Genomic DNA, 25,864 nt, shown 5'->3' with positions numbered 1-25,864 from the left:
TCATGCACAATACAGATTTCGACCAGGACCACCATAAAAGAAATAATCTTCCCAGAAACTCTCATAGGCATATCTTACATTGTAGCAACTCTCTTGGGTAGTGAAATGATAAGTAGAATGATCATTAATTGGTTTCCATGTATTACATTCATCATATATCTTAAGATTTCTATAATAACTAGCTCTTTGATATCCTTCCGATGCAGAATTCCCACTTCCCATTTTTCTCATTGTATGTTGTAAATTAACTTTAAATTTTGTTATTTAGCCTCCCCATTGAATTTCAGTTGCCCCGTTTCGTAGATGATTGAACAATATGGAAGGCCAATATCCGACAAATACATAGTTGTTGTAAATAAGATGTGAAGGTGTTGTTGTGTTATTCAATATCGAAGACAAGAGGTTCCTTATATATGGAGCTTAGGCCGTTTATTACAAGTCTCATAAGCAATGTGGGACTCTCTTAAACATTAAGAGAAGTCGGCTATGTCTTAGAAATAAACTAAAGGCCCAATCCATTAACATATGATTGGTTTAATATAATCTCAGTTAAATATAACCTCGACCATCTGGTTATGAGCAGTCCTTAAACCATCTGGTTTACAACACTCCCCCTGAATGCCATAACCGTCTAGGGCTTGTAATGCGTTTGGTATACTGCCTCGTTAAAACCTTTACATGGTAAACCCAAAACCCAATGTGGTAAAAGGGAACCCATGGATAGGAAAAAAAGTACAGCCGCATTACTCCCCCTGAAGTGAACATCACTGAAGGTCTCTCAGTGATCGCATACCAATCTGCTGCATAAGCTTCCTGAGCGTGCATGTTGGTAATGCCTTAGTGAAGAGGTCGACTGAGTTCTCGCTGGATCTGACTTGGAGTACCTTGACCTCTCCTTCTTTCTGAAGATCGTGGGTGAAGAAGAACTTGGGGAGAACATGCTTAGTCTTGTCACCCTTGATGTATCCATCTTTGAGCTGAGCTATGCAGGCCGCATTGTCTTCATAAATAATGGTCGGCCCATCCTTACCATCTGCGATCCCACATGCTGTCCGAATATGGTGTGTCATGAGTCTCAACCAGACACACTCTCTACTTGCTTCATGGATTGCCAATATTTCCGAGTGATTGGATGATGTGGCTGATATGATCTGCTTGACTGATCTCCATGAAATGACCGTGCCTCCATATGTGAAAACGTAGCCGGTTTGGGACTTAGCACTGTGTGGGTCGGATTGGTAACCTGAATCAGCAAAATGCTTTCATGATATTCATGGTTCATTCGGATCATATGGTTTATCTTTCTTAGATAAATTCGACCATGAATGTCTTTGTATGTCTATGATCTGTCCGGATCATAACATCATCCATAATCCATCCGGATTAACTTTTAGTATATGTCCATGGTCTGTTCATGAAGTGGCTATTGTGTTATAGTTTGAAGTTTAATCAAAACTAAGCCACTTTTTGGTCAATAGGACGTTCCTCTCACTTGGATGGTTTAGGTCGGATTTAAGACCTAGAGGAACTGGTCGGAACAAGCTGGACGGGATGGATTGGTCGGGACCAATGATGATTAAGGTCGAACTAGGTCGGACATGATCCTAGTCGGCATGGTTCCCTTTGGTCGTGAATCTGATGGATTCTCAGACCATTTGATTGATGCTAGGAGTTTCAAAGCTCCTAAAACAAATGTTGTAATATGAGTGAAATGTCGAACCAATTCCAAGGGACTCAAAGCACCAAGAATGCAAGTACTTCCTTAATCTAAGCGCAATCGATGATTTGATGATTTCTAGAACCTAAAATGCAATAACTAAACAATAAAAGCAGTAAATCAATGAACTTTCTTTTATGAGAAAGGAGAACTCATGGGTATAGGAATTTAGACCTTGGGTGATCAAGCTTCGAACTAAGGATGGCAACAATCAATCAAACTAATCAACCTTAAGCTTAGACACAATCTTAAACAAACTCTATGTCTAGATGAATGCTCATTTGCTAACATATTTCAGACATCAAATGTCTTTGGCTGAATAATATAGAAGCAATCATTAACAACAAGTCTATTGGCTATCTTAACACCCTTAACAACAACTGTCTTTGGTAAAGTGTGTTAAGAGCTTAGGAGAGTTGACTCAGACATATCATCGAACACCTTGTGGGTGGGAGATGTCTAAAGATCAACTTTTGAGAGGCCAACTCAACAGATGCATTACAAATACTCTCCTAGGCAAGGAATAAGGCTTGATTTATACTAAAACATCCTAGAACTAACTTAATCACCCTAAATCTTCCTAACCCATGAATTCAATGGTGGATTACTCACTAAGGTTCATGATCATTCTTAAACTCATATTGAGTTTCAGATTGATCATAAACAGAGATGAAATAACAGAAATCAACAAGAAATAAGACAAGAACAAGAGAATCAATGATCCAAAAGATGAAATCTCCAATAGTTTTTGATGTTTACCAAGTAACAAAAGATATATTAGCCTCTGGTGGCTTACACAATACTTAAACTTAGGTTTTAGAACAGAAAAACGTGCATATAAATGACAAAAATGCCCCTGAGAAATGTTTAACTTCGAGATGGAGCGGGTGTGGAGCGACCAGGCGGGGTCGCTCCGGGTGGCCGCTGCAGATGAGACGAGCGAGCTGGCCTCCTCGCTGCGCCGAGGCCGCTCCAGTTGGTGATCCACAGCGACCAGGATGGGCCGCTGGGACGAGCCGCTGCGAAGAAGACGAGCGAGCAGCACTGGCCGCTGAGGTGAGGCCGCTCCAGGTGGTGAAATCGCAGCGGGTGGTGGGAGTCGCTGGGGTGAGGCCGCTCCAGGTCATGAGGTCGGAGCGACCGACTGGACCCGCTGCACTGAGGTCGCTGTGGCCTTGGTCGCCTCTAAGTCACTCCTTTTGCTTCTTTTGAGTCCCCAATGCATCCCAAATGCTCCATGTGGTACTCCAACACCTGATAAAGACTTATGTATGCAAAATGCAACCTAAACATGCCTAAATCCTATTCTAGATGATCAAAATGCATGCAAATATGAAGATAAAACAATGGAAATATGCAAGACATCAACTCCCCCAAACTTGTTCTTTACTTGTCCTCAAGTGAACTTGCAAGAACCCATAGGGAGAGAGGTTTGAAGTTGGGAGCTCATAGCCAAAAGAAATACTTCCTAACACTCAACTTAGGAACGCCACATTCTATTTTCAGTCTAGACAAGTGATCAGCTACACCATTTTCAACTCCAGGCTTGTCTCTAATCTCCAAATCAAACTCTTGGAGCAAAAGGATCCATCTCAAAAGCCTTGGTTTTGCATCCTTCTTGGCCAAAAGGTGTCTCAAAGCTGCATGATCTGTGTAGACAATGACTTTAGACCCCACCAAATAGCTCCTGAACTTCTCAAATGAAAATACAATGGCTAGCATCTCCTTCTCAGTTGTGGCATACTTCATCTGAGCATCATTCAAGGTTTGGCTTGCATAGTAGATCACATGAGTCTTGCCATCTTTCTTTTGGCCCAAAACAGCTCCCACAGCATAGTCACTAGCATCACACATGATCTCAAAGGGTAGACTCCAATCTGGTGGCTGGACAATGGGAGCATTTACAAGCTCATTCTTCAACTTCTTGAAAGCTTCTAGACATTCCTTACCAAAGAGAAAGATCTCTTCCTTGCATAACAGTCTAGTGAGTGGCCTGGCGATCTTGGAGAAGTCCTGAATGAACCTTCTATAGAAACCAGCATGCCCCAAGAAGCTCCTGATGTCTTTCACTGTCTTTGGTGGAGCCAAACTGACCATCACATCAATCTTTGCTTTGTCTACCTCAATCCCCTTCTCTGATATCTTGTGTCCAAGAACAATTCCTTCCTTAACCATGAAGTGACACTTCTCCCAGTTGAGCACAAGGTTGGTGTCTTCACATCTCTGTAGGACCCTGCACAAATTAGACAAACAAGCAGAAAACGAAGATCCGTAGACAGAGAAGTCATCCATAAACACCTCCACAACATCTTCAATAAGATCAGAGAAAATCGACATCATGCACCTTTGAAAGGTGGCTGGAGCATTGCACAGCCCAAATGGCATCCTTCGATAAGCAAAGGTACCATAGGGGCATGTGAATGTCGTTTTCTCTTGATCATTGGGATGTATGGGTATTTGGAAGAACCCTGAATACCCTTCAAGAAAACAATAGAATGGATGATTTGCAAGTCTCTCAAGCATCTGATCAATAAATGGCAATGGGAAATGATCCTTTCTAGATGCAGAGTTCAGTTTTCGGTAATCAATGCACATTCTATGTCCTGTGATGGTTCTTGTGGGTATTAGTTCATCCTTATCATTTTTTACCACAGTGATCCCACCCTTCTTTGGAACCACATGCACAGGAGATACCCATTTAGAATCTGAAATAGGGTAAATCACACCAGCATCTAAGAGTTTAAGAATCTCCTTCTTTACAACATCCTTCAGGTTAGGATTTAACCTTCTTTGATGCTCGATAGAAGTCATTGATTCATCCTCAAGATGTATCCTATGCATGCACAAAGTGGGTGAGATCCCTTTGATATCATCAAGGGAGTAACCTATTGCTTTTCTAAACCTTTTAAGTGTTTTCAAAAGTTCAGCAAGCTCAGGTTCAGTAAGTTCACTACTCACAATGACATGATAAGTCTCATTAGGGCCAAGGAATGCATACCTTACACCATGGGGGAGTGGTTTGAGCTCCACCTTGGGTGCCTTAAGCTCGCTCCAGTCATCTTGCTGGGTGTTCTCTTGTTGAGTCACTGAAGCTACTTGATGGACCACTTGTGGCAGCTCTTCGTACTGATCCTTACTCTCAAACCCCTTGTGTGAATCCAGCATCATCCCATAGGCTGTACTCTCCAGGTTCTCAATCACTTCAGCCCCTTTCTCCACTGTCAAAGCCAGCTGTAGAGGATCTTCTAGAGACAGCTCTTCAAGAAGTTCATCAGCCAGAGCATCCATCTCTTCAATGTAGAAGATTTGTCCTTGCACAGTTGGTTTCTTCATAACCTCCTTGATGTCAAAGTGGAGAATGTGTCTCTTACCCAAGTGGAGATCAATCTTGCCTTCTTTCACATTCACTATAGCTCCAGCTGTAGCTAAGAAAGGTCTCCCAAGGATTAAGGGATCTTGAGCTTCTTCACCCATCTCAAGTACTACAAAATCTGTAGGGATTTCACAGTTTCCGACCATAAGAGGAAGGTCTTCCAAGATGCCAACAGGGTACTTCACTGAACGATCAGCCAACACCAATGAGAGTCTACACTTCTTGTACTGAGTGAAACCGAGCTTCTTTGCAACTGACAAAGGCATCAAGCTAACACTAGCTCCCAAATCGCAGAGACATCTCTCAAAAACCATAGGTCCAAGAGCACAAGGCAGTGTGAAGCATCCTGGGTCCTCTAGTTTCTTTGGAACATCAAGTCTCTGAATGATGGCATTACACTCATGAGTGAGGATCATCATACCTTGCATCTCCTTCTTCTTTGCAGCTACAACATCTTTTAGGAACTTACTGTATTGAGGAACCAGCATGAAAGCATCAATGATGGGCATTGTGATCTGAACTTCACTCATCTGCTTTTCAAACAAGGCTTTGTACTTCTCCAGCAGCTGCTTCTTGAACCTTCCAGGGAATGGAAGTTTGGGCTCATAAGGAGGGGGAACAAAAGGATTCTCAGTTGCTGGAGCAGCAGCTTGACCATCTTTCACTGTTTGCTTCTCTTCTCCCACCTTTGCTTTGCCTTTGGCTTCCACAATCTTCTCTAAGATCTCATCATTGATCTTCTCATCCACAATCACAACCTCATCATCAATGTTGATGGCTACCCCCCCCCCCACCTTGTTTCTCAGCATCCTTGGTGAGAGTTGGAGGAGGCAACTGCTTGCCACTCCTAAGGGTAACAGCCTTCATTGTTTCTTTGGGGTTTTGCTCAGGTTTTCCAGGTAGAGAACCTTGCTGGCGGTTTTGGTGAGTAGTCAAGGAAGCAAACTGGTTCTCCAAGGCCTTGAACTTGTTGTTGAGCTCATTGTAGCTACCACCAATCTTGTTGTGGAGATTCTTGAGTTCATAGCCAACATGCTTTTCACTTCTAGTTTGAGACTCCAAGATTTGTTTCAGTAGAATATCTGTGCTGCTGGCTGGAGGAGCAGAACTAGAAGGATGAGCTTGCTGCTGAGAAGATGGGTTTCCTTTGTTGGGAAAACCAGGAGGAGGATTCTGCTGAGGCTGAGAGTTGCCTTGCTGGTTGCTCCTAGGCTGGTAACCATTCTGCTGGTTGTTTGGGTAAGATCGCTGTTGGTAGTTGTTGTACTGAAAATTGGGCTCCTTCTTGTACCAACTGCCATTGTTGTTGATCAAACACAGTTCTTCTTGACCCTCCAAACCATCAACTTCATTAGCACCAGGAGGTGCTTCTTGTGCTGGGTTACCAACGAAGTTCAGCTGCTCTTGTGTGGCCTTATCAGCAATCAGAATGTCGATCTTATCCTGCAAAGCCTTTAACTCTTTCCTCGTCTGCTTATCATCAGTTCTATCTCCTCTGTCATGGTCTCCACTGTAGACTGCGTCACTCTTCACCATGTTGTCAACCAGTTCCTCTGCATCTGCTTCAGTTCTCCCCAAGAAGAACCCATTACTTGCAGTATCCAATCTGGATCTGTACTTAGGAAGTGCACCCCTGTAGAAGGTGCTCAGTAAGCTCTCTTTGGAGAAACCATGGTGTGGACACTGAGCTTGGTAGCCCTTGAATCTCTCCCAAGCTTCACTGAAGCCTTCCAAGTTCTTCTGCTGGAAACTGGATATCTCGTTTCTTAGCTTAGCAGTTCTTGAAGTAGAGAAGAATTTCTCCAAGAATGCTCTCTTGCAGTCATCCCAGGTGGTGATGGAGTCGCTAGGTAGAGACTTCTCCCACTGACGTGCCTTATCTCCCAGAGAGAAAGGGAATAGCTTGAGTTTGAAGGCATCCTCGGACACACCATTGGTCTTTGAAAAACCACAATAGCTGTCAAACTTGTCCAAGTGATCAAATGGGTCTTCTACAGCCAAGCCATGATACTTGTTGTTCTCGATCACGTTGAGGAGTCCAGGTTTGACCTCAAAGTTGTTAGCCTCCACAGCTGGGGCTCTGATGCCAAGCCTATGACCATTGATGTTGGGACGATCATAGGTACCAATCGGTCGAGCAGGTCGCGGAGGGTGCTGAGGGTTAACCCCTTGACCGTTTGCAGGTGGATCCATATCGATGTCCTGCTGAGCTCTTCTCTGTCTGGATATACCCCTCTCAAGTGCTCTGATGTCAGGTACAAGTGGAACTAGGTCTGATGTGCCCTTTCTCCTCAAGTTCATACACCTGAAATTAAAAGAGGGATGAAAATGTAGAATCAGTAAACAGAAAAAGAAAAAAATGACTTAGTCTCAAGTAAGTGACTAAATCTCAATGTTTAAATCAACTCGGAATTTGGCAACGGCACCAATTTGATGCTAGGAGTTTCAAAGCTCCTAAAACAAATGTTGTAATATGAGTGAAATGTCGAACCAATTCCAAGGGACTCAAAGCACCAAGAATGCAAGTACTTCCTTAATCTAAGCGCAATCGATGATTTCTAGAACCTAAAATGCAACAACTAAACAATAAAAGCAGTAAATCAATGAACTTTCTTTTATGAGAAAGGAGAACTCATGGGTATAGGAATTTAGACCTTGGGTGATCAAGCTTCGAACTAAGGATGGCAACAATCAATCAAACTAATCAACCTTAAGCTTAGACACAATCTTAAACAAACTCTATGTCTAGATGAATGCTCATTTGCTAACATATTTCAGACATCAAATGTCTTTGGCTGAATAATATAGAAGCAATCATTAACAACAAGTCTATTGGCTATCTTAACACCCTTAACAACAAATGTCTTTGGTAAAGTGTGTTAAGAGCTTAGGAGAGTTGACTCAGACATATCATCGAACACCTTGTGGGTGGGAGATGTCTAAAGATCAACTTTTGAGAGGCCAACTCAACAGATGCATTACAAATACTCTCCTAGGCAAGGAATAAGGCTTGATTTATACTAAAACATCCTAGAACTAACTTAATCACCCTAAATCTTCCTAACCCATGAATTCAATGGTGGATTACTCACTAAGGTTCATGATCATTCTTAAACTCATATTGAGTTTCAGATTGATCATAAACAGAGATGAAATAACAGAAATCAACAAGAAATAAGACAAGAACAAGAGAATCAATGATCCAAAAGATGAAATCTCCAATAGTTTTTGATGTTTACCAAGTAACAAAAGATAGATTAGCCTCTGGTGGCTTACACAATACTTAAACTTAGGTTTTAGAACAGAAAAACGTGCATATAAATGACAAAAATGCCCCTGAGAAATGTTTAACTTCGAGATGGAGCGGGTGTGGAGCGACCAGGCGGGGTCGCTCCGGGTGGCCGCTGCAGATGAGACGAGCGAGCTGGCCTCCTCGCTGCGCCGAGGCCGCTCCAGTTGGTGATCCACAGCGACTAGGATGGGCCGCTGGGACGAGCCGCTGCGAAGAAGACGAGCGAGCAGCACGGGCCGCTGAGGTGAGGCCGCTCCAGGTGGTGAAATCGCAGCGGGTGGTGGGAGTCGCTGGGGTGAGGCCGCTCCAGGTCATGAGGTCGGAGCGACCGACTGGACCCGCTGCACTGAGGTCGCTGTGGCCTTGGTCGCCTCTAAGTCACTCCTTTTGCTTCTTTTGAGTCCCCAATGCATCCCAAATGCTCCATGTGGTACTCCAACACCTGATAAAGACTTATGTATGCAAAATGCAACCTAAACATGCCTAAATCCTATTCTAGATGATCAAAATGCATGCGAATATGAAGATAAAACAATGGAAATATGCAAGACATCATTGATCAATATATTCTTGGTACGTTGGATCATAGATCCCAACATTCATATACGGCTAACGATCTCTACTATAGATCATCGTAGTCTCTTCATAGCCTTTCCAAGAATCAATCATCTTAATCATCCTTTCTTTAAGTATAAACACAAGGAATATATTGACTACTATATGGACTGATCTGAAACGTTCTTATAGAACTTTCTACTAAGCATCACTTAGTCTTATCATATCGTGTGTACATACACGCATGCAGCTGCATTTCAGTCCATGAACAATGCAGGAACGATGTTGTTCTATGAGAACTCATTTGTCAAGGTATCTTATGTTACCTTTATATCCAGTGATATATCCAATGTCTACTACATCTTCCTTAGATGTCCAAATCTTTATTAATTTCGATATTGGGTAGTAGCATTCACCACCTAGGAATTCATTTCTTTGTTCCTTAGTCCCTGTGAGTATCCTTGTGTGATCAAGCCATTCTTTTTGAATGCTTTATGTAGCAACATGTACGACCACTTGTCTGTACTTTCATGTTCTACAGCTCACAAATTTCTTTTCCTCACAAGACTCATCTGTTCACTGGTTAGATGGCGTCTATCTTATGTATTTGGCCAATACGCCCATCATATACATTCTTTACTATAACTCCACGTCTCATTCATTTCTCTATGATGAGTACTCTTACGTGGGTTAGTGATCCTCTCATATCTCTTATGCTCAAGTGCTTTCTCTTTATCACTTATGAGTGTGTGTATGTGTCGACACCTTATATAATGTTACATCGCGTTCTATAGCGTTCTAGACATGATACAATCGATTGAGATTTTATTATTATCAGGATCATTGAATACTTTGTAGTTTGCAAGACTACATTGTATGATACTTGTACCTTAGGACCGACCGGTCTTATCTCATTGTCTAGTATGGTTTCTCTTTCATGAACCCAGATCTATCATTATGAGCACCTTAACTCTTTCTATCCGTGGTTCCTTATATATGGAACATACTGGTCTATCTTGTATAGACTTCTACAGCAACTTGATTATGTCTCTACTAGGACATTTATATAGTGGTGCTAAGCTGGTATGACTTAGTCATTCTTTCGGGTCTGTCTGGCTATCATTCTTTTTTTGTTTATGGACGTCCAGTACATATATATCTGGTCCGAGGATCTTTGCCAAGACTTGGATGGTTAAAACCATTTCACTTTCACTTTCTATTTACCAGCTTATAGCTTTCTCCATGATGTTGGATAGTCGGATTCATCTTGTATGTAATCCGTGTACCTTGGCCACAATATGATCACCTTTGTTTGGCTCATGGTCTCATTGAATTCGTGGGAGAAAGATCATGTTCTCTTATCCAACATATATTCCCGATTTTCATCTCATCCTTAGATGAGGTATTCCATCCTAGATGGCACATAGGTATGTGGTGGTTTATTCATAAACTCTTAGGATGGTCTATATCTGGATTATGACCCTTTATCATCTTTAGACGGGAATATCTATGCTCACTTTATATGACCTGATGTATCTTATCTTTCATACATGTATTCTTGTGGTGTACCCAAGCTTATAGACTTTTGAAGTCTCAACCTTATAGGTTATGCCTTATACGGCCAAGCTATAATGCCTTATGGCCTTTGGCCAGGCTTATCATGTTCAGGTTTTATAGTATGGTCATGGACCACACGGAGTGTTTATTCTCCCCTCATGAACATGCTATAAAATACGTTTGTTTGTCCTCACTTAGACGTAATGCTTGGACGGCCAGCATGGTTTTAGACCATGATACACGAATTTGTGGTCTGGTCATGATCACGGGTTTTGTCCTCACTACCCTCATGATCAGATTATACTTTCGAGTTGCTTGGAACAATGAAGCCTACTGAGTTTCCCTTGTGTACATGTTTCACAACGTGAGATCTTATGGGATAACTCTTTGTGCCTTAGTAATTTTAAACTTTGCATCAAGTTCGGACCAGGATGGCTAATCCGGTCATGCCATAAAGTGTATAAATTCGTTGGTGAACCTTACTGGTTACCTAAGCTTTTATGCATTATCACACTGATCCTTAGCATAGTATTAGATCAGTAGGGAGAATGTAGTCTCGACCTCTTTTATATGTATGCCTTTGGAGATTTTCATAAGCTAAAAGGATTTCCTTTTGCTTTGCTTTGCCCATTGGTTTATTATTGAAACCATTTTGATGTGGCTTGTAATGCCATTTCGACCTTTACTCGCTCCTCGGACATGATTGGATCTACAACCACGGTTATTATGGTATCCTTGTCCAAGGCAAGTGGGGATTTTGGGTCTTTCTCAATGGGTCTTAGGTGATAAATTTTCTGCCTCTTAAGGCCATGCCTTAGGCGTGGTGATCTAGACATACTCTTCTCGAGTTTTCATTCTCATTTGTCAATCTAAAAAAATAGTTTTCAAGCAAATCAATCAAGATAAAAGAAAAACTTTTATTAATGCTATGAAATTTGAATGACAAATTATATTTAAAACACCAAATCATAAGTATGAAATCAGAATGTCAAAAGGCTTAAACAATAGCCGGCCAATCCATAATAACATCTTGGACGTGGCTCACATTTGGTTCTCTATTCAATGAATAAACCAATCTCATCATCTATATGAGTCACCCGAATTTTCTTTTCTTAGCTTCTTCAGCATCACCGTATATCATCTCACATTGATACTCGGCACTTATCTCCATAACATAGTCGAGTTTGTCGAGGTTGACTTTCCTTTTCTGCTTCTTTTCCTCAAGAGCTGAAAGGTATGAGAGAAGGTCGTAATAGGTTGTGAAACCTTTAGCCTTCTGTGATAACAACACTTCCTTTGAATGGATCGTGTCACGAGTCTTGCTTAACAAGTCTTAGTTTGTTATCACTTCACCACATAGTTCAAGACTATAGGTGATTCTCATAAGATCAAAGTGATAGTCATCCACAGATTCATAATCCTGGAACCTCAGAGCCTTCCATTCTTTCATGGACTCATCTAGTAATGGCTCAAAGAACATGGTGTTAAATCTCGACCAGAGATCGTAAGGATCGTTGATGTAGCTGCACTCATCATACTGATCCACGAGATGCTTTCTCATTATCAAAACAGCTCTACGCCTTTCATATGCAAGGGTATCATTGCCGTATTTGATACACTTCCCAAGTCATTTAGACTTTAAATCGGCTGAAGTGTTCATCGCCCAATCAAGGTAATTGTCTCCATTGAGATCAAGGGCTGGGTAATCCGAGTGATGGAGTCTCGACATCTGAATCATATCAAAATGATTTGTGTTAGTACATACAATTTCTGATGCCATTGGCTATCCAAAAAATAAAAGGCACTCGGACAGTATGTAAACAATAAGCCATACAGCTAGTGTGTGTGATCAATGCCTTTCGGCCACTCATGATCATACGGCCATCTTTGCGTGATCAATGCCTTACGGCTATTATTCAATCAGGATCACACGGCCAGCAAACAAATAAGAGGGCCACACGGCCAGTTTGCATTCTTTTAGAAATTTATTTTTCTCATAATTCATCCATCTCTTAATCAACTTGTTTGATTTATAAATCCCTTGAAAATAGTGGGATGGACGAGTGCATGGTCTAGACATACCATATGGTATGCTACGTCGACCCATGCGGTTTAACGGTCTAGTAGTACCATTCGGTACACTTCCTCGACCAAATAAAACGGATAGTGATTTTGCCGCACTGTAGTGCGCATCATCGATCACCGGTGATTGTGGATCACCGTGGATCATCGAGGATCATTGAGGATCACCGTGGATCACCGTGGATCACTGATCATCGTAGATCATCGCGGATCATCGAGGATCATCATGGATCATAGATCAACGCGGATCATCATGGATGATCACCGTGAATCACGGGTGAAAAATCTAGTTGCACCTGAGGGTGAACATCATCGACCATTGATTTTGTTTTATGGTCTAATCGTACTTAAGAGTACGTATCATCGACCTTTACTTCATATGGTCTAGTCATACCTATTGGTATGCATCATTGACCTAAAAGAAAATCATGGTCTAGCCACACTATGGTGTGCATCATCGACCAAAAGATGTGGAAAACATTAACCTTATGTTTTGTTTGGACATATAGCGTGTCATCCTTAAAGGAGTATCACTTGTTGTCCATACAAAACGAAAGTCATGTAATCACATGCTTTATATTTTATATTTTAGGGTTTAGGGTTTCTTAAAATCGGATTTAAACTTTAAGGATTAGGGTTTAAAATTCAAATCTGATTTTAGTATTAGGTTAAACATTAACCTTAAGTTTTGTTTGGACAAATAGCGTGTCATCCTTAAAGGGGAATCACTTGTTGTCCATACAAAACTTAATCTTTACCGATCTTTTCTCATTGGTTCCTCTTTTAGAAACCTTGAATAATCAACAATGAAAGTTTCAAAGTTGGATTAGTATGAGATCTAAGAACAATATATATCGAAATTAAGAGAGACTAGACCATGACCGGGCGGGTATTTATTTTCTTTTTTAATTTTTGTATTTATTCTAAATGATGTAGTTTGTAATAGTTACTTGTGATAGAATGAGTTGTTCTTGAGTTTGTAAAAACAATCAAATGTGTGTAAAATATTTTTTATTATGTAAAAAAAGGTTAAACTGAATAATGATAGATTATATACAAAATTTATAAATCAATTTAGTTAATTTTAAATATGTTGAAAAAATTACTTTGAGTTAGTACGCTATATGAAATAGATAAATTAACATATATTTTGTAACATCAATTTACTTATCTATCTTCTATGGAAATGTCTCTATTTAAAATGTTGGTTTAAGATTTATAAAGAATTAATAATAGAGATGTACAAAAAAAATATATATAGATACATTAGAAAGGGCTTTAATAAATTGGCCCATATTTATATAGATTTTATATAGATAAAATATAGTTAACTAATATTTTCGAAATTGGCCCATATTTATATAAGCCCATCTGTAACTTTTTTTTCCGGGAAATATTAAAAAAAATGGTTTGCAAACTCGGGAATAACAAACTTGAAATATCTCTGTTTTTTTTTAACTCTGTCTATCCATCTTCTTCGATGAAATTGAAACTGTCGGTGCCTCATCTCTCTCCATCTTCTTCGATCTCTCTCCATCTTCTCCGATCTCTGTCCATCTTCTTCGATTTCATCTATCACCTGAGATCTACTCTCTCTCCCGCTTCTTCATCTCGGACCAAAGCGTCGGTGTTGATACAGGATCGTAGCTGAGAAGAAGAAGAAAGAAAGATGGGAGATAATAAAGTATCTGGAACTACAAAGACACCTGCTGATTTCCTCAAATCCATCCGTGGCAGACCCGCTTTTGTCAAGCTCAACTCTGGTGTTGATATATCGAGGTCACCATCCTCTCTTTCTCTCTCTACATATCTGTGGCTATGTAGCTTTCCTGTTGTAGTTGATCGATTGGTAATGGTATATACTTGTTGCAATTTCTGTTATTTATCTCTGCTCCACTTTAGGTTTACAAGTCTCGTCTTCGGAGGAGTATCCTGTTCGTTTGTCTATATTCATTTGTTAAGGCTTTACTGAATCGTTTTATTTCTTACATTTTCAATATTTTACTTAAGGACAAAAGTGTGAACGGGCAGCTCAAGAACAAAAAAAAAAATATGGTCGAGCTGCATTTGGTTGTAATGGAAATGGAGCAGACAGAGGAAACAGAGGAATACGTGAACGGGCAGTTGCATTTGTTAAGGCATTCTTGCTTGTCTTGATGGGTACATGAACATAGCAATGGAGCAGACAGAGGAATATGTCGGCCAGCTCAAGAACAAATACGGTGATGCTTTTATTCGTGGAAACTATAGTAAGGAGAATCTCTCTCACATTCTTCTTCTTCTTTACTGAACATATGCATATGAATTTTCTTTGTTTTCTTTGAGTGCAGTCCTTTACATCAGTACAGTGAACACACCTTTGAAGTTGAAACATAGAAGGTCCAAGACCTTTTGGAACTGATCTGTCCACTTTTCCTCCAAGTGAAGTAAAAGAAAATACCATATGATTTCTTCTCATATGATCTCTCCAGGTAATGTTGTCTGAATTTTATTTTAAGATTAAATTGAAAATAGTTACATTTGCACACACATCTGTTGCATCAATAAAGCTAAGAAAAATATGTTTTCCTATATTTTTGGCAGATCGACTTCACCTTTATATCTTCGAGAAAGGCAAGAAAAGTTTTGAATCCGACTTCAGCTTAGATATGGTACTCGACAGATAGACTTCACTTTGTATGTATTCTAATTTAGTGACACAAACAGCTGATTTAAGATAACTGTTAGCTTTGTTAATATCTTAAAAATCTTTTTAATTCATTGCAGGAACAATATATTTGAAATAGAAAGCTCGACACATTGTATGAACGTCAGGTTTGGAAGTATATTTTCAAGGTAAGTTTTTTCGTACTGTGTAGTTTGATCTGATTTTATATAATTACTGGAGATATTCATGTATAGAATTAATATGCAGGTCTTAGGAGATGGTTTACCTTCCTTGGCAGAGTGACGAACAGTAACGTTTCTGTAGCCAATTACTCTTCAGGTCGGAGTTTTGAATCTCCTTTCTCTAAAGGTGAATGTTTTTACTCATTTACTCATATGTATGTATGTGTTCTTTGAATTGGCATGTTTTGTATATTGGATTTGTTATGGTATGTGTTGTGTTTGGGTTTCTCTGACTTGAGTGGGCGGTGAATGATGATTCAGCAGGTTACTCGCAGGGTCAAATGAGACAAACGCATGGCTGGTGAAGAACCTGTGTGATCACCTTTGTCATCTCCAGCTCTATTGGGTTGTGGAAAAGAAGAAGGAGAATATCCTTTCCACACCTCAAGGACATCAAGCAGGTGTGTTCGTTCTCTGAGTTTTAACAGAATCCCCTTTCCACACCTCAATATATAGTTTGCTTGTTTCAGATTCCTAAGAAAGTCAACCTACAAGCAGTTTGACGTTGCAAAGATTTGAAGCACATGGAACAGAGATACAACGGTCTGCAATATATTTGAACAGTAAGTGCATTTTATTAAAACATCTCTATTTAAGAATATAAATTAGGCTTGTTAGTGAAACGGATAGTTAGGATATGAGCGGGTGAAATTGTTTGATGAATATTTATTGAAGTTTGTTCTTGTATGCTGTCTGTGTTGATTAATTATCTGATAAAAATTAGTTATTAAATAAATAGTACATGCTGTCTGTGGTGATTGGTTGTTATAATTATTGGAAATAGATTTTCCATCTAAAACTTATATTAAAGGTAAATAATAAGCCATAGTATATAGTTCCCAGTAGACACATACACACGTCCAGAGAACACAATAGGAAAATTTAAAATAAAGAGTAGACAAGCAAAGTTTCACGTTGAGGCTTCCCACCCACGCGAATGATAAATAACCTACACTTGAAGAACACCTATTATTAGTACTTAATTAAAATAATAATAGTCTTAAGAGTATGGTAACTAAATCACATACCTTCAAGGTTAGAATCACGCTCGTTTAAATTCAAGATCCCTGAAAATTTGTTTGAAAACCACATTCATAGTTTTTCTCTGAGGTTTTCCATCCTTGCCAACAATCAAAATTTTCAGTCCTTTCTTTGATGTGACTCTAGAAATTTTCAGTCCTTTTTTTGATGTGACTCTAGAAATTTTCAGTCTTTTTTTTGATGTGACTCTAGAAAATTTTCAGTCCTTTCTCTGAGGTAATCCCAATATCATTCCAATCATCCACAATATTTATGATTTCTCTTTTCTCATCCTTCTTGTTAGCTAGAGCAAGAAGAAGTGGATTATCTTCTAGCCTATTAAAACAGTATAAGTATTTGTAAATTAACTTATCTCTATTAAAACAATATAACAATCTAAAAAGAAAAAAATAAACAAATTGAAATTTGACCTTTTCCTCATCTCCACAGCCTCAGCCACTGTTGGATTCAGATCCAAGATGGATGCATCAAATGAATTAGTAATTTGAATTTCACCTAAGATTTCAACAAACAGATATTTAGCATATTTTAATTTTTAAAAACAAAACTTTAATAAAAAAATTATTACCTCTGAAAGTGTTGATTTTGGCAAACCTTAATAACCAAACTTCGTTTGATTCTAGCACAGCATTTTCGAGTTGCTCAGCATATGATCCCCAAAGACAAAAAGCCAAATTGTTACCACTGACAAAAAATATTTTTAAAGTCATCAAGTTTCAAACATAAGTAAAAACTCAGTTAGATTCCACATTATTTTATTACTCACCTGAGGTCTCTCATGCGAAACTGCACTCTCTTTCGATCTTCACCTTTGACTTGAATTATTTGAACGTCAGAAATGTCATACTGTTGACCAATTATGTCTAGAATAGAAAAAAAGCATTCTCATTAGTCGATACATCAATTAAATGAAGCTTATAATATAAAAAAACATAAAAACATATACCAATGAGAATGTTAACATCTTGAAGCCCCTTTAAAATGTTTTCATAATCAGCTAAGGTCAAAAAGATGCTATCATCTTGATGGTCGGATTTGCTGTAAACTGAGTCACCGGTGATAGTCATTTTATACTGATTATTTGTTGGTCGGAATTTCCCTTTGCCCACACTGGAAACCTTAAAGTTTTCAATGACTGCCCACTCTCCAATACGAAGGTTACGCTCAGTCCGAAACATGTGTGATCTGCTGCATGATGCATGGATCTTAACACCCTGCAAAGAAAAGTTAATATGTTTTAGAAACTCAAAGTATAAAACAACATTTAAAATAAGGAGTAGAGCTTACAGTCTCATCCGCGAAAACCATTTCTAGTGTTTGATCATTAGCATAGGGAGGGGTTTGTTTCCATGAATGAATCAGCTTAACCTGCACACGCGATTTAGTCAACCTCGGCTTCAAATTGTTTAGCAATGTAACACTCTTGTTTGTCGACATCTCTAACTTTAAGAAGCGTAAAAATATAGGAATGTGTAGCAAGGCAATGTACACTATATATATAATGTTACCCTAAAGCCCTAATAAAGAGAATATACCTAAGCACATTCTCGAAATAAAATCTTCTTATTTAATACCATATCTAATATTGTTTCCTAAACAACGACTTCTACACCTAAAAACTTGCACTTAATAGGCGATATTTTATTTAAACAATCATAAATAATTAATGTTGTACTCTTCACCAAGCTAAGCTTTAAATAATATATTTCGAAAAATATTTCAATGATCTCTGAAATCGGAATTTTGAAAAATAGGCGAGATTATAGGAAATACATTGAATATTTTGAGAAGTAAGCGAGATTATAGGTAAACAAAGATATTATGTATAAGGATTGATTTTGAATTAAATATTTTGAGTGATTATAGGTAAGAAGTTATTGTAAGCAAAATATATTCTGTTTAAGTTTTGAATTTATTGATTTGCTTGATGAAAAATTAATAATTATGGATTGGTTCTCAGATTAATTATGGATTGGTATAGGTTGGTTTATCTCTATCAAATGAAAAAAAAACTTATTTACAATACTTTCGTATATAAAAAGGCAGAGGAAGCTGTACCCGAAGACATATGGAGATTAAAGTTGTCAATAATAGGAGTTTTGATGGAGTTTGAGTTAAAAAAATAGATTGAAGAGTTAAGCCTGGATAGAGGATGTATAGTTAAGCTTCGATACAGGATGTAGTGGTATGTAATATCCACTGCGATTTTTTAATAAACGATGTGCAGGCTATTAAAAAAGATAAGTGAAAGTTGTCATTGGCGATTTTTCAGGGAGAACAAGAGTTAAAACAAATGCATTTAATAAACTGGTTAATACAAGCATTTTTTTAGGAATGTTATTAATAGGTTCAGTGACATAGCATTGTAATTAACATTGAAAATTAAGGGGCATTCCCTAAGTGTACTTCTCTTTTAATAATAGAGATAAGGAGTTGGCGGCTATTAGGATTTTGGATGATCTTTGACGGCGCGGCTTGCACTGGGAGGTGACGGCGCGTCTAGAGTCGGATTTCTGCGTGGTCTGCGGCGCTGGATTCTTCTCGTCAAGAGCTTCAGTTTGATATATTACTTGCCGTCTGGATCCTTACGGTTAGGGAGATATGGCGGTTTGGAGTTACGGCCGAAATTAAGGTTTTTGTGGTCGCCAGATTTTAGTTAGAGTTTTGTGCTGATAACGTGTTGTAAATAAGATGTGAAGATGTTGTTGTGTTATTCAATATCGAAGACAAGAAGCTCCTTATATACGGAGCTTAGGCCGTTTATTACAAGTCTCATAAGCAATGTGGGACTCTCTTAAACATTAAGAGAAGTCGGCCATGTCTTAGAAATAAACTAAATGCCCAATCCATTAACATATGATTGGTTTAATATAATCTCAGTTAAATATAACCTCGACCATCTGGTTATGAGCAGTTTTTAAACTATCTGGTTTACAACAATAGTGATTAAGTTTCAACCACCAATTCCCTGTCCAGGGGTCCTATGAAAAAATAATAAATTTGTTCTCAGGTTTGAAATATATATCTATGAGTATAATTGGTGTAGTTATATTGTGAAAGAATTTTATATTATATTTACCTTCCATATAGTTGTCGGAATCTGATATTGCTGACCACCTAAGGTAGTAACATGAATAATGGGTTCTTCTAAGACAAATACTTGATTGTCAGGAACAAAGCCTAGACAATCAAGATTGTAGCAGCATGAACGGTACCCATCTGCCTATTTCCATGTTAGAAAACATACATAAAGAACAATAACCATATCTATAAGTATATATTCCTACAAAATATAACAAAAAATGAAATAATAGTATCAACTCAAAGTCCAGTAAATAAAGAATCTAGGGTTGTCATCACCGTAACGTTCTGGATAGACCTAATCAGAAATAATGGTTAATGAAAGACTATAAAAGAATACTATAATATATTTATAAATATGGAACTGAAATAAGAAGTTAAGACCTGCCAACCAAATTCAGTGGTGTTAAGGTTAGAACGAGGACTCGCTACAAGCCACCATGCCGGCCTAGAGAGAAAGCCACCAGGGCCGGCCTAGAGAGAAAACCACTCAAGCCAAATATTGGGGTATTCAAATTAAATAATATTTTTATTAGTATTGATAAATAAATAAATTTTGTCGGTTCTTTTGTTAAAATATTACATATTAGACATTTTTAGTTAGAATAAGATTTGTTAGACTTTTCAACGGTATTATAAATTTGTTAAAAATTAAATGTATAAGTAAATTTCTATTTTATACGATAGTTAAAATTCTAATTAAAAATAGGGGTTCATACGCGCTATGCGCAGAGTTATTTTGATTTTCTAATGGTAATATCACGATAAATATTTAATGTAATATTTTCATTTTTATATTGTGTATCTAATTATTATTTAGTTTACAATAAATTTTTCAGATAAATGCTTGATGTACTTTTTATATTTCTTATATCATATATATAATTATTATTTATTTTTCTTATATTGTATATTTACTTATCTAATATTATGATAGATGTTTAGTGTAATATTTCTATTGCTTTCTCCATAATTAAATAAATGCCCTAAATCCCACATATTGGTACCTCCATTGCTAGACAGCAAAGTTGTCCCATCATATGCATTTAGTTAATTTCATAATTTTTTGGGGTTTTCAGCAAATTGACTCGTTTTTATTTGTTATAATCTATATTTGCTAATTACTAATTTCACTATACATTTTTTAGATATGTTTAATTTAGTTTTTCAGTTTCTGATGTTGTGTATTTATTTATTGTTTATTTTTTTTATATTGTATATTTACTTATTCATTTTTTTTTTGCTTTTATATCCAATTATAATATCATGTTAGATGTTTAGTGTGATATTTCTATTTTTATATTGTATATTTAGTTATTATCTATATTATTATAAAATTATCAGATAGATGTTGAATGTAATATTTCTATTTCTTATATTTTATATTTACTTATTATTTATTTTTCTTATATTGATATTTATTCTTTTTGTAACAATTCCATGTGGCTTCTTTTGGAAGAAATATTTTTTGCTGATGTGGACACTAACTGGAACCTCAAATAATTGTATATTTTTTTATTTTTTATTTTTTTGTAAATTGTATATTTAACGTTTCTAATTATTTTGCTTTTATATCATATTGCAATAATACGATAGATGTTTAACGTAATATTTCTATTTTGTATTTTATATTTATTTATTTATTATATATTTATTTCTACGTATCATCTTTTGGGAGAATGAATTTCTGCTAATTTGCTAATGTGAATGTTCCTTGGAGCCTCAAATAATCCATTTTATTAATATAGATTAGAAACAAAACAGTTTTTACTTTTGTTCCAATTTGTTCTTTTGCGTCGTCTTATAGGCTTGCATCACTTTAATTTTCTTTTGTCCTCTTGCTCTTGATTACATAATTTAGTTCTATTGCTTCAGTTATTTCAATTCATCCTTTACGTAGTAAGAAGGTATGTTTCTTGGTTCGTCGTTTTTCAATTGTGATAAAAGCTTGATGACTTGAGTCCTTGACTTTGTTACAACAATCCCTTATATTTATACTTATTTTTATTTTGATAACAAGATGACACCATTTGGGACAAAAAAACCATGTGGAATAAAAAAAACCAACCATGTGGAGCTCAAAACAGAAACAAGAAGAAGAAACAAGAAGCACTCATAAAGTTTGTGACGGTTTCTCATGATCATGATATATCTATGATACGTGGAGAGTTGGAGTTGAGATTTAGAGAAAATCAGACAATTGATAAGCATGCTCAAGAAGAATTAAACAGAGAGAAAATGCATCGGAGAGAAGAATTGTTGAGATTATTTGCAGTAGTGAAAACTTTAGCTCAAAAAAACTTGGAGATCCGTGGAGATAATGAAAAACTTGGTGAAGTGAATAATGGAACTTTTTAGGTCTTATTGAGATGATTGCAGAGTTTGATGCAAGGATGAGAGAGCATGTTAGACGAATTGAGAAAAAATAAATCTATGCGCATTATCTCAGTCACAGGATTCAGAATGAAATGATTGAGATGCTTGCTAAGGAAATCAAAGTTACAATCATACACAAGATCCGTGATTCAAAGTATTTCTCCATAATTCTTGATTGTACTCCAGATATCAGTCACAAAGAGCAAATGACTTTGATTATCCGATATAATGATTGGAGAAACTTTTCACCAAGGTTGAAAGAACATGAAGTTTCTCATGATCATGTTATATCTATGATACATTGGAGAGTTGGAGTTGAGATTAAGAGAAAAGCAGACAATTGATAAGCATGCTCAAAAAGAATTAAGCAGAGAGAAAATTCATTGGAGAGAAGTATTGTTGAGATTATTTGCAGTAGTGAAAACTTTAGCTCAAAGAAACTTGGCGTTTTGTGGAGATAATGAAAAACTTGGTGAAGTGAATAATGGAACTTTTTTGGGTCTTATTGAGATGATAGCAGAGTTTGATGCAGTGATGAGAGAGCATGTTAGACGAATTGCGGAAAATAAAATCTATCCGCACTATCTCAGCCACATGATTCAGAATGAAATGATTGAGATGCTTGCTAAGGAAATCAAAGTTAGAATCATACAAAAGATCCGTGATTCAAAGTATTTCTCCATAATTCTTGATTTTACTCCAGATATTAGTCACAAAGAGCAAATGACTTTGATTATCCGATGTGTGGATGTTTTTACAGTGTCAACCAAGGTTGAAGAATTTTTTTTTGACATTTTTGATCGTCAAAGACAAATCAGGAGAAGGGCTTTTTGCTTCGCTCCAAGATGCATTAGTTGAGTTAGAGTTAGAAATTGTTGATGTGAGAGGACATGGTTATCACAATGGATCTAATATGAAAGGAAAGAATAAAGAGTTCAGAAGAGGTTGCTAGAAATCAATCCAAGAGCATTATTTACACCATGCGGTTGTCACAGTCTTAATTTGGTGCTATCCGATATAGCATCTTCTTCTCCAAAAGCGGTGTCTTTCTTCGGAATTGTTCAACGAATATATTGCTTATTTTCTTCTTCAACAAACATGTGGGACATATTGACAGAGATGGTTAAAGTACTAACCCTTAAATCTTTGTCTCAAACACGTTGGGAAAGTCATGTTGAAAGTGTCAAAGCAATACTGTTTTAAGCTTCAGAAATCAGAGAAGCATTACTTTGCTTGGCTGAAAGTACTGACGATACAGCAACACGAAATAGTGCCGAGTCCCTTGCTTTAAGTGAAACACATGGAATTGGAGGTTTTGAGTTCTTGTTTGGTATGGTTGTTTGGTATGACCTTCTTTTTGTTGTCAACACACAGTAAGCAAAAGTCTACAATCAGAAAACATTGATATTGATGCTGCAATTCACCATCTGAAAGGGCTTGTGTTATATTTTCAAAAATATCGCGAGACAAGTTTTGAGGAAGCAAATGCTAAGGCTATGCAAATTGCAGCTGATACGGAGATTGAAGCTGAATTCTCCGTGAAAGAAAAGCGTATTCTTAGAAGAAAAAAACACTATGATGAAGACTCAGAGATTGTTGATGAAAATGTGTTATTATCACGAGAGGATACTTTCAGGATTGATTACTTCAACACACTCATGGATCAAGCTCTAGTTTCCCTTGAGTCCAGATTTGAACAATTCGAAAGGTATGAAAAAACTTTTGGATTTTTGTTTCATTTGAAAAAGGTAACAGATGCAAGTGAGGGTACATTGAGAGCATCATGTTTGAATCTGGAAGCTTATTTACGAAATGGTACTCATTCAGACATAGTTGGTGATGATCTGTTTATGGAACTAAAAATTCTTCGAGAATCAATACCCGAAGAAGTTCGAAATCTTATTGAAGTGCTTGACTTTTTGAAAAGAATGGAGGATTGTTATCAGAACACAGAAATTTCTTATAGCATATTGTTAACCATCCCGGTGTTGGTCGCCACAGAGCTGAAAGAAGTTTTTTGAAGTTGAAGCTGATAAAGAATTATTTGCGGTCTATCATGTCACAAGAAATGTTAAATGGGTTGGCTATGTTATCAATTGAGACATATATGGTTGAAAAACTTGACTATAGAAGTTTAATGGATGATTTCGCAGGGAAAAATGCAAGAAGATCTATATTTCAACATTAAGTGTTCTTAATATCAATGTTAGTAGACTATCAAATTTGATTTTTCTAAATAAAAATTTATGATGTTGTTTATAATGTTTTGTGATCTTGATAAATTATGTACAATGTGTTGACAAAAAAAATTATGCATAAAGACATATATAATTTTAAATTTGGAATGGGGCAATATAAAAAGTTAGTCCGGCACTGCAAGCCACATTTGTGCGAGGCTATATTCTCTTGGCATTTTCACATAAGGCTTCCACACATTTATAATTGATTATAAATATTTTTTTACATTCTGGGCCACTTTCCCACTTTATATTTTCATCTCAAGCCACTTTTAACTGGTGACATACTTTCTTATAATTATGCTTGAAATACTACACTGCACTCTAACTAGAGGAACAACGATTTTTTGCAATTTTTCTACTAGACCCAAACCAGTTTCAACCGGGGTCCACCTCAACAGAGAAAGTTCAACTTTCTTTTTCAAAATCCATTGGGGCCTCTCTCTTCTGGATCGATTTACAATTTTTGAAATTAACTTCCAAACCCTAATCCCTTTTTCCAGCTTCTCTCTCTCAGACCCCCTAACATCGTTCTCTCCTAAAGTCCCCCAGCGGATGTCTCTGGTTCTTCTACTTGTGGTTCTTCTTAGAAAGGCACCATCTCCTCCGTTAAGAAATAAAAGGTACGATTTCTTCTTCGACATGCACTGCGCTTTATGTCTGAATCCAAACCGTCTATGCTCCTTGTCTTTTGGCTTTGTTTCATAGATTCGAAAGCAAAATCTGCTTTTTTTGCTTTCATTATTAGGTTATTTAGTCTGGGAAAAATATCCATTTTTTTTGGGTTTAATCATAGGTTTCTTCGATATTACATCTTCAACATTTCACCCATATTTTCACTTTCTTTTTACAGAGAAAGAACCCATCTCTCTCGAAAGGTTTCCTAATCTCTTCTGGAACTCTAATTACCAAATTCCCAAAATGATAAAATCCTAATCAACTCTTCTTTGATTCTCTTCTTCTCTCTTAATCACAGATTCGCTTTGCTTCAGAGACTGGATGAGCTCGGTATTTGACGTCGGTGAGCTCGGGGATACATCGTGGATGAGCTCCGGATATATGCGGTGGTGTTTTAGAGAGTGGATGAGCTTGGGATTTGCTGTGGGTGAGTTCGGGATCCACTGTGGGTGAGTTCGGGATCTGCCGTGGCTGGAGTTTCAGAGAGTGGATGAGCTCCAAGGTTGTTATCTCCGATTTGATCTGTCCACGAATCTTTGTCCATACAACCTTGATGACAGCTGTAGCGAGGCTGTTTTCTCCGTCGTTTTCTTGTCCATAGATGACTTCAAGAGATGTAGTAATCAATGGGTGGAGACGAGACTGTGTGACTAAATAAAACAGTATCCCCTGTCACCGCCATGGTTGTGAAGCCCCTCAATGCTGCGATTCAGATTCATCAATGGTTGGAACAGAACCCTAGTTCATTACTGATAATGGCGGAGAGCCAGAGACTTGTGGTGGTTACTCGTTGGCTAGCTACTACACGTCATTAGGTTTGTTTGTTATTTCAGTTCCAGATATTTCGTCTCTTATCAAACGCTCTGTTAAATCAAAGGTTCAAACTTTGGTCTCTTTCTCTAACTTCACCATCAAACCCTTGAAATCAATGTTTGGATTTGTTTTTCAGATACTGAGGTAGACCTTTGTTGTCAGCGAAAGAGAAG

At 37.4% G+C, this 25,864-nt stretch overlaps 1 protein-coding gene, 1 non-coding gene and 1 pseudogene across 2 annotated transcripts; 1 reads left to right on the top strand and 2 right to left on the bottom strand.

The window, feature by feature from the left end:
- Positions 1 to 24,400, bottom strand: LOC108847378 (uncharacterized; annotated as a pseudogene).
- Positions 6,757 to 6,863, top strand: LOC130497921 (small nucleolar RNA R71). The gene has a single exon (XR_008936967.1). It is a non-coding gene; the product is annotated as a small nucleolar RNA R71 (small nucleolar RNA).
- Positions 16,695 to 18,164, bottom strand: LOC108833604 (replication protein A 70 kDa DNA-binding subunit C-like). The gene is made up of 6 exons (XM_057010694.1): positions 17,794 to 18,164; positions 17,453 to 17,720; positions 17,273 to 17,369; positions 17,075 to 17,190; positions 16,917 to 17,001; positions 16,695 to 16,821 (listed from the first exon to the last, which is right to left on the bottom strand). Exons 1-6 carry the CDS (start codon positions 17,941 to 17,943, stop codon positions 16,695 to 16,697), a joined length of 843 nt encoding a protein of 280 aa, XP_056866674.1. The 5' UTR covers positions 17,944 to 18,164.
- Positions 24,401 to 25,864: the final 1,464 nt, after the last annotated feature.

Source organism: Raphanus sativus, chromosome 1, assembly GCF_000801105.2.
Source record: "Raphanus sativus cultivar WK10039 chromosome 1, ASM80110v3, whole genome shotgun sequence".
Taxonomy (NCBI): Eukaryota; Viridiplantae; Streptophyta; class Magnoliopsida; order Brassicales; family Brassicaceae; genus Raphanus; species Raphanus sativus.
Note: the sequence above shows the minus strand (reverse complement) of the source record. Positions and strands in the feature narration are given on the sequence as shown.

What these genes read in the sequence shown, in the direction of transcription:
- LOC108833604 (XM_057010694.1), bottom strand. Translation starts at nt 17,943, where the DNA reads ATGTCGACAAACAAGAGTGTTACATTGCTAAACAATTTGAAGCCGAGG. An exon ending in TTTCGCATGAGAGACCTCAG is followed by an intron (nt 17,191 to 17,272) that starts GTGAGTAATAAA and finishes ATTTTTTGTCAG; the next exon opens with TGGTAACAATTTGGCTTTTT. An exon ending in CAAAATCAACACTTTCAGAG is followed by an intron (nt 17,002 to 17,074) that starts GTAATAATTTTT and finishes TTGAAATCTTAG; the next exon opens with GTGAAATTCAAATTACTAAT.